This window comes from Salmo trutta, chromosome 13 (genome assembly GCF_901001165.1).
Source record: "Salmo trutta chromosome 13, fSalTru1.1, whole genome shotgun sequence".
In the NCBI taxonomy this organism is placed as follows: Eukaryota; Metazoa; Chordata; class Actinopteri; order Salmoniformes; family Salmonidae; genus Salmo; species Salmo trutta.
The window spans coordinates 63,389,542-63,398,675 of NC_042969.1; the positions used below are offsets into that span (position 1 = coordinate 63,389,542).

General features: G+C 45.2%; 1 protein-coding gene across 1 annotated transcript; it reads right to left on the bottom strand.

Moving 5' to 3' along the window:
- Positions 1–676: 676 nt before the first annotated feature.
- Positions 677–8,797, bottom strand: abhd15a (abhydrolase domain containing 15a). Its single transcript, XM_029773043.1, has 3 exons — positions 7,612–8,797; positions 2,413–2,765; positions 677–1,948 (listed from the first exon to the last, which is right to left on the bottom strand). Exons 1-3 carry the CDS (start codon positions 8,176–8,178, stop codon positions 1,327–1,329), a joined length of 1,542 nt encoding a protein of 513 aa, XP_029628903.1. The 5' UTR covers positions 8,179–8,797; the 3' UTR covers positions 677–1,326.
- Between the last annotated feature and the right edge of the window lie 337 nt (positions 8,798–9,134).

Here is a 9,134-nt window from a genome sequence, read left to right on the forward strand (position 1 = left end):
AAGGCACAATCAACTTAGTGTATGTAAACTTCTGACCCACTGGAAATGTAATACAGTGAATTATAAGTGAAATAATCTGTCTGTAAACAATTGTTGGAAAGATTACTTGTGTCATGCACAAAGTAGATGTCCTAACCGACTTGCCAACACTATAGTTTGTTAACAAGAAATTTGTGGAGTGGCTGAAAAATGAGTTTTAATGACTCCAACCTAAGTGTATGTAAACTTCTGACTTCAACTGTATATGGCTCTGGTACAATAAGGTACAATGACATAAGTTATGTAGATAAGGTTTTAGTAATCCTGGAATGATGCCACCAAGGAAAGGTAGAGTGTATTTTGTAAAGGGTTAGATGTTAGCTGAAGCTGTGGTCCAGCAGTAGCAGCTGTCTGAGTGGATGAGGATCTGTAGGGACACACTGCGGAGAGATGTCTAATTAGATCACACAGACACACACACAGACACACACACAGACACACACACAGACACACACACACACACACACACAGACAGTGGCATCGCTCTGGGCATACAGCTATTTTAGGAGAGGTCGAAATGGAAAACTCTCCATGCATTTGGAGAATCCTCAGACAAACAGAACTCTGCTTTACATAGTCACAAAGTTCAAAGTATGACACGTACAGCATTGTACAGTACATTAAGTTCCACATACAGTAACTGAAGACTATTTAATTCATACAATGTTACACAATGTTACTGTAATTATGTCTGGACAAAAAATAACAGTATGTGACCAAAATGAAATGCTTGTTCCCTCATAGTTTTATTACATTGTTCCTTACCAATCATTCACATAATTTAACACAAGTTTAACATTGTTTAGAAAACTACAGGAAAATCATCATGTCACTACCAGTGCCTATTCAAAGTCGCAGATTCCAGCTACATTCAACAAACCTCAGTCAGAGTTTGAATTACAACGTGTGAAAAGCCACAAACCCAACTGGTTCCACCCAGTTCAGCAAAACATCACAACATCACTACACATAGTTTCCCCTTGAATCTGATTGGCTCGTCAGAGAAATACTGGCAGTCCAGTGTCCAGACAGGCATTTTTGGACAGTCATCGGGAGGGGGCACACGCACACAAACACACACACACAGGCTTTTCTGGTTACCCCTAGTGTGTTTTGAAGTGTTCATCCTCAATTTCTGAGAGTGTGTGTGTGTGTTTGTCGATGAAACCCCGTTCCATCAATTACCCAGGTGGTTGGTGCACACAGATTCATTTTCAGCCCTTAAATGCAAAGCTCTCTTGTTCTGCAGATACAATCCCTTATCATCCATAATATCATCACCCCAGCTCATCGTGTATAAGACCTCTGCCAGTTGTAGATAGTGTGTATATTATGTGAGCATGCGGGCAGCCTCTTACAGGTACTGACACTACGATGTCTGAAGACCTTGCCCTGGCTGCTACCCCCCAGGCCCCTCCGTCTGGCAGCCTGCTTAGCCCTCTCCTCTGCCGCAATGAAGTCCGTGGTGGCCCTGAAGAACTCCAGCAGGGCCTGGTGGCTCCAGCTCGTCCCAGGGGTCCCTCCACCAGTCACTCCCCCAGAGAAAGCACTCCCTTCCTGGGTGTTAAAGCCACAGTGTCCCCCCCTGGTGGTCAGCAGCAGGAAGAAGTGGGGGTTGCTCTCGAAGAGTTCCAGGGGTAGGGTAGACTGGGGGTCTCCTCTGATAGGGTCATCCTGAGCACAGACACTCAGAACGGGGATGGCGACTTCGTCTACATCCCGGAGGGGTTCATTGCGTTCCCAGTAGGCCTCCCAGGCTCCCCCGCTGCTGCTGCTGGTGCCCGTTGCTAGGTCCAGGGCTCCTTTAGGGCCAGGCGGCTGGCAGAACAGCACCTCCTCCAGGCCACGCAGGGAACAGCTGGAGAAAAGGGTGTCGGTGTGCACTGTCTCACCCAGCACTGTCCTGTACCTAGATATACAGTACACAGACATGAACACACACACACGCAAACACGCAAACAAAGAGACAGACCCACAACGCCCACACATACCCCCCCCCCCACCCACACACACAAGTACAATCAGTAAATAAAGTACAATCAAATCTAGAAGAGCTGCATGGCTCTGTAACATCCTTGTTAGCATTGATTGTGAAACCACAAGTTGGGTCCCGATGCCCCGCTCAATCAATAGCACTGTGGGCAGGACACCGGTTGCCATGGTTATGGTATTTTAATAAAATCCTATAATATCAGGGTATTTGACATCGTTCCCTTTCTTCTCAATCAGGTTTCTCTCTCCACCATCCCCTCTCCCTCATCCCTCCCTTTCCATCCTTACCCTGTGTGTTTGTCCCCTTCTACCCTCTCCCTCCCCTCCCCTCTCCCTCCCTTCCTCCCCACTCCCTTCCTCCCCCCTTCCTCCATCCTTTACCTGCTGAGGCATATCCTCTGGTAAGTCACCAGAGCCCAGTGGAGGGGCCAGATGGGTCCGTTCTCAAACCAGCTCTGGCAGCGGAACACTGGCGAGAGGCAGGCGGCGGCCGTCACGTAGCTGGATGAACCACACTCTCCCAGGTAGGAGAGGAGGAGACCGGACCCGGTGCTCTCGCTCACCGCGTACAGCCGGCTCACAGGCTGCCGGTAGCGCACGTAGCGCACGGCCTCGCGTAGGTGCCCTGGGTCGCCAAACTGCTGCAGCTTGACGGTGCTGAGGGGGGTGGCGTTGTGGCTGCGCCGGTTAAACACCACGGGTAGGTAGCCATGGGACAACGCCACCTCACAGAGCTGAAGGACAGAGAAACAGAGCATAATGTAATTCAGTGTTAGGCCAATGTAAAAGCCCTATTTAAATACATGAATTCATTAATGCATGATGTTTCAACTGACTATGAACGGTAACAACACCAACACAGGCTGGATCTGACATGGCATCCTATTCCCTATATAGTACACTAATTATAAAAAGTACTCCACTTTATAGGAAATAGGGTGCCATTTGAAACACACCCACAGAGTATGAATGTACAGCTTCACAGAGCTATAAGAAGACAGTGATTAGAGAGAGACCAAGAGGAGGTGTAATTAAATCACTGCATTAAATATTTACAGAGCTAAGAAACTCGCAAGAGCACTTATACCTGGATATCATCTTTTCTCTCTGCGTTTCTCTCTTTCCTCTGTCTCAACCTTTCCTTCGCTTTCTCTTCCTCCCTTTGTCTCAACATCTCTCTCTGAATAAATTCATCCTACTACTATAGTGGATCACAGTAGTATTGAGGTGGCTACACTATTTCATTGAAGTACAGTTTTCCAACATAAGGATGATAAGGTATAAAGCAGATTATCTTTGCTCCAGTCCTCCATTTGTTTTCCCTCTGGACTTCTGGACTATGCTGCCAGTGTCGAGCCCATGAGGAATTCTTGTCACTGAGACTCGAGAAACACGGAAGCATGCACACGCCAACACTCACACTTAAACTCATGCCTGTCCAGTCGCAGACACACACCAACACACTGTCACTCAGAAGCATGCACACGCCTGCACAAAACACCTGCAGTACATCCTGCCACACATATGCCTACACAGACCCCTGCACACACTCCTGCCCATGCATCTGCACACACATTTACACACTGCCACATTCTTCAGACGAACGATGCCAAACTCTCACAAACTCCCACAAATATTGAAGGTCCACCATTCAGCCTGAACATAGCTCTGTGAACAAGACCAAAGGGATTTGTCTCTGACTCAACCAACCGTAGAAATGGAGGAAGTAGAAATGACATCATCACTCTCATAACACAGCTGTTAAATGCAGAGGCAAAGTCATCATACTGGAGGGGTATCACAGTCAAGTTCATCATCAGCATTCCTATTTTGATGAAATGCTTATAGAAACGTACTCATCAGTGCAACAATGTGTGAATTAACGCAGAAACTGGGCTTCTGCCATGTTGGAAGACTGAGGGTTTATTTTGAACCAGGCATTTGTCTAGCTCCGAATTACCATAGTTCAGTCTTACTCACTGGCTTGACAATTGTGTAATAAACGTGTAGGCAGTATGGTGTCCTGTGTCTGGACACAAGCCTGTAAAATCTACACTCAGACGTGAGCTCACCTTTGGCTCTATGTCTGACCTTAAAGAGAGCATACAGGAGTCATGGGACCCATTTCACTCCACAACGTTGTTCATTCCCTTCTCTCGGTCCCTCCCTAATCCCCTTCACAGATCTGACTGTACTGGACAGGCGTCTGAAATATGGTGAAAACTATTTGGAGCGCAATGCTAAAACCAACCCAGTCATCTCAGATCTGTGTTGGGGAGTTATGAGGGAAAATGGGAGTGGAAAACATTTTTGGAATGGAATACAGCCTTAGTCAGAATGAACTCTGAAAGATCGCAGACTAGCTTGCTACAACTCAGGCCGTTAGGGGGGTAGAGGGCATAAAACCTATAACTGTCCTCTAACAAATCATCCACCGCACACTCTGCATACTTTCATACTGTATAGCCAGGGCAGCAGGACTGAGCAAGATTATGCCTGCATACCCAAATGGCACACTATTCCCTATATAGTGCACTACATATGGAATAGGCACACTTGGGACGCAATCTGCAACAGCTGCCATTCACCATCTGTTTCTAGACACTTTTATGGTGTGTGAGTTTGCTGTGATGGAATGTAGGCCCATACGCTACAGTATATGCCCAACTACTGTAACATAACATGGGGGAGGGGGTAAAACAAAGAATCTCATTATGGAAAAGGATGACTCAGTCTCATCTAGAAAGGATGATGTCCAAACACACACTGATTTATCTCTCTCAATATACACAAATGTACTCTCTCTTTATCTCGCTCTTCCTCTCCCTGTCTCTTTTTATCTCATCTCTATCTTTCCCTCGCCTTCTCCCTCTCTTTCTTTCTGACTCCCTCTTTCTCTCTCTCTCTCTCACACACACACACACACACACACACACACACACACACACACACACACACACACACACACACACACACACACACAATTGGAGCTGACCCAGAAAGACAAAAGAAAAAAGAATCCAACATAATTTGCCCTTTACTCAATCTATCTTTCTCTTTCTTCCTCTCTCTTACATTCTTCCCATCACCCTCTCTTTTGTTCTGATGCTCCCTCGATCTCCCAGCAAAAAGGAAAGTAAAATCTGACAGAATTCAATTTTAGTTAAATCTTTCTTCCCATATCCCTCTCTATCTCCCGCCTATCCCCCTCTCTCTTTCTTCCCCCATCTCCCTAGGCTACAGACATAAAAAATCCTTCACTTTAACTTTTACTCCAAATTCCTTTTCTTCAGCTCTCCATCTCCCAGAAAACAGAAAAGTCATATTTGACACATTTGATAGAATACATTTTTCTCCAAATCTCCCTCTCGCATCTCTCATTCTTTCCATTTCCCCCTCTCCTCCCTCCATCTCTTTCTCCCACTTCTCCCTAGGCTACAAACAAAATAATTCACTTAAACCTTAGTCTAAATTCCCTTTCTTCTGCTGACTGCTGACAGGCTGTTGATAGTGAATCAGCGCCTATGAATGCTCCCATTGTTGACAGACTAGGCTAGTAGGGGGTGCTGGTGGTCAAGGTTGTGACTTTTTGTTACTCACAACAGTAACAGAGTACATAAATCAGGCTTGTAACAATGCAAGCCTGGCCAGATTGGACAGTTTTACACTCAATTGGGATACTTGATAGTGGATTGGGCAGGTTTTTTTATCTAGTTGGGGTAGAAAGTGTCAGAAGAATCTAGCAACATTGCCTGGACCGCAGGGCACACTGACTCATTATAAGGCTAATGGGCATTGGAGTGTAGCCTGATCCCAGATCTGTTTGTGTTGTCTTGCTGATAATGGTATGACTTGGCAAGACAGCACAAACTGATCTGGGGCTAGACTATTGGGAGTACAGCTGCAGTGATGTGATCCTTTCACTCACAACCTGCCCAGGCAGAGCAAAGCCTTGTAAAAGTGTTTCTCAATTACCACAATCACTGTATTGAACCCTGGTTTTACTACATGGCAGTGTGCTTGTTGTTCGCTTTCTTGCTCTCTTCCTCACCTTGCCAAGACTGACTTGAATGAAGATGCCCCCCATGCTTAATGGAAATAGGCATTGGCACTGGTACTTTCTCATATCTCGTCCAACCTCCTTTTTTACACCACTGCAATGATGAATTAGACATAATTTCACTATTTATGTAATTTCACCATTACAAATAACTTCACAGATTGAACCTTCAACAATGAATGGTATAGCAGAGAGTTGTATGACCATGAGATAGGCTTTGTTATGTGTATGCATATAATATATGATTACCAAATAAGTCATAATAACTACACTGTAACGGAAAACAGTAAATTATACAGTCATTTGGGGTATTATCGACAGTAAAATACTATGAAACATTTTGCTGCAGTATACGGTAAATGATGGTGCATTGTGGTGAAATGTTGTGGGCAGGGAAATAATTGCTGTATTTCAAATGGTAATGTGTTTCCACCCCACAGAATACAATTCTGTAATGTATCTTTGGAGCACCAACAACATTTTGACCACTAGTGGGTGCATGGGATTGTTGTTTCTGGTTCATTAACATATTTTGAGGCTGTCTTGTAAGAGGCTGTATTTGTTGCACCTGTGAGTGAGAATGATGTAACAATTGAACTCCTTTCTGGTTATAGTGATCCATCAATTTGTATGGGGGACAGATTGGAGTGGCAGTAAGTCCTAAACCTTAAATGGTTGAGCATTTTGCCATGTCCTTTTGGTCTGTTTTGATCTGTAGTCGCTGCCAGTTTTGAAGCCTTTGTTATGACCTCTAGAAGTGCAAGTGATAGAAAAGCCCACATATTCATTAATAGGCTGTAATGTGTCAACACTTTCCGTAGCAGCCAACCTGCTTGCACCAATCCCTTGTAATTACAGTAAAATACTGTCAAATACAAAACCCTCCCCTTAATTCATTTAATTAATTCATCCATCCATTCATACTGATTATGTTAGCATTTTACTTTTTTACAGTATAATACAGTCAATTTTACGGTATTGTACTGCATGTCATTATACAGTACTTGCTTTGAGACTGTGTTATTACAGTAGATGTACTGTTATATGAAATACAGAATTGTACTTGCCACCAAGCTGCCTGTAAGCTACTGTATATTCACAGTAACCCCATTACAGTGTAGAGATGTCTAGAGTTTATGTAAATCTTATTTATGCCCCTGAGACTGTCCACAACAGCCCCCAATAGAAATCCATAGCACTGTAACACCGTAGCACTGTAACACCGTAGCATCGTAACACCGTAGCATCGTAACACCGTAGCACCGTAACACTGTTAGCTATGTTGTAAGTAACAGCTATGTTGTCAGAGCTGAGGTAAAAAAGGAGCAAGACAATTAGTATAATGTTGCCCCCACTAAGACCATAAGACAGCCTTAGCACATACTGTAGGCCTAATAACAGGGGTAGGTGGGCACTGGGCACACTATGGTTGAGGGTGTTTTCACATGATGAACAATATTAAGCCTGGTTATGAGAAGGTATTGCATGATATTTCATCATTCATTAAATCATTAAGCTACCTTCAGCACATTTCTAGTGATTTTCCCGAAAGAGTTGGGTATGATGAGGAGGATAGGGCTCGTGGAATTACTCGAGGTTCTCCTCCGTTTCTGGTACGACGCGCCGGCCACCGACACTGCCCAGTCCAGTGCCACGAGACCATCGTCACTCAACTGCAAGTAGTCCCGCACGAAATGCACCCGGCTCTTGTACGGCCAGCACGCGCCGTAGACGGTTTGAAGAAACGCACTCGCCCGCCATGTCCATCCGGTGCACGCCGTGAAATTGCTGAAAGTCCTGCAGTGTTTGAGGAGATAGTTGGCCAGCGCCGAGGGTTTGCATATCAGCGCAACAGCGGGGACTTTATTCCCACCTTCCACGTCCGATGTCTGGGCATTAGCACAGTCCACCGGGACCTCCCGGTCTGAGACGCACATTTCCGAGACCCTCTCCTTCGTTTGCCGCCGTGAAATTCCGAGCCTCTGGAGGAGTGCGTATGGCTCGCCCTGGATACCAAAATATTTCGAAGCTGGCCAAATAACGGCCACCAGAATCACAATACACAAAACCACTAGCCATTCCAGCATTTGAACGGTGGGGAATAAACGGTCAATTCCACGGATGTTCTATAGTCCTACAGTTATTTTTTAATTCAAGTCAGCCAAAGCTAATATTAAAGCACAAAGAACAGGCCGGACCATCTTCGGTTGGTTGATGTCTTGTTCTCACAAAGCACAACGTGCGCGTAACCATATAGACTTTGCTTTCGTTGGGAGAAACCAGAATGTGCACAGCATCAGTCTCCACTTCATTTCTTACAGTAACATTTCCACTTTGATATCTCCAGCCTTTTATGGTTGATTAGATTTTCTGTTCATCCTTATTGAAAACAGTTTGTTGAAGCAGAAATTGACTGGAAAAGACCCACTGTTTCAAAATAAAGCGCTCCACTCCAGAATGGCTGCCTTCTTCAAGGTGCATTCCTGGGTAAATTACGCAAAGTGTTTTCTCCAACAGCACACGACCCCTCTCCAGGTCGTTCCAAATCGGGATACATGGTGTTCTCGGCGCGCACCTTTGAGTTATCAGTAATTTCATGCAGAGCTGCGCAAGCTTCGCTCCTCAAACTCAACAGCTGTGTGAGCGAGAGAAACGTCAGAATGCATTGCACTGTTCATGCTCCAAGTGCGAGGCAGGCAGGCGCCTCCCAGCTCCCATGCAGAAACCCTCGGTGTCAGACTGTCAGAGGCGAAAACGTCTATAAAATTAACTTATGGCATGTACAGCAACATTTTATCTTTCAAAGTAGTCATTCTATTTGAAATAGTATGGCTAGATGTAGGGAATAGAGGGACATTAGGGAGGCAATATATGTTAGGTAGTGCTCGTAAACCGCTGCTTGTATGGAGTGATGATGATGCAGTTGTTGCTGTTTTGGACCTATCTGAAAATGATGGCAGTCTGACGGCAGTCTGACAGAGTGCTGTAGCCTGCCAGGGAGGACTGATGGTGAGGACCAGACTGACAGAGAAATGTAGCCTGT

What these genes read in the sequence shown, in the direction of transcription:
- abhd15a (XM_029773043.1), bottom strand. Translation starts at nt 8,178, where the DNA reads ATGCTGGAATGGCTAGTGGTTTTGTGTATTGTGATTCTGGTGGCCGTT. An exon ending in TCACTAGAAATGTGCTGAAG is followed by an intron (nt 2,766 to 7,611) that starts GTAGCTTAATGA and finishes TCTGTCCTTCAG; the next exon opens with CTCTGTGAGGTGGCGTTGTC. An exon ending in CAGAGGATATGCCTCAGCAG is followed by an intron (nt 1,949 to 2,412) that starts GTAAAGGATGGA and finishes CTGTATATCTAG; the next exon opens with GTACAGGACAGTGCTGGGTG.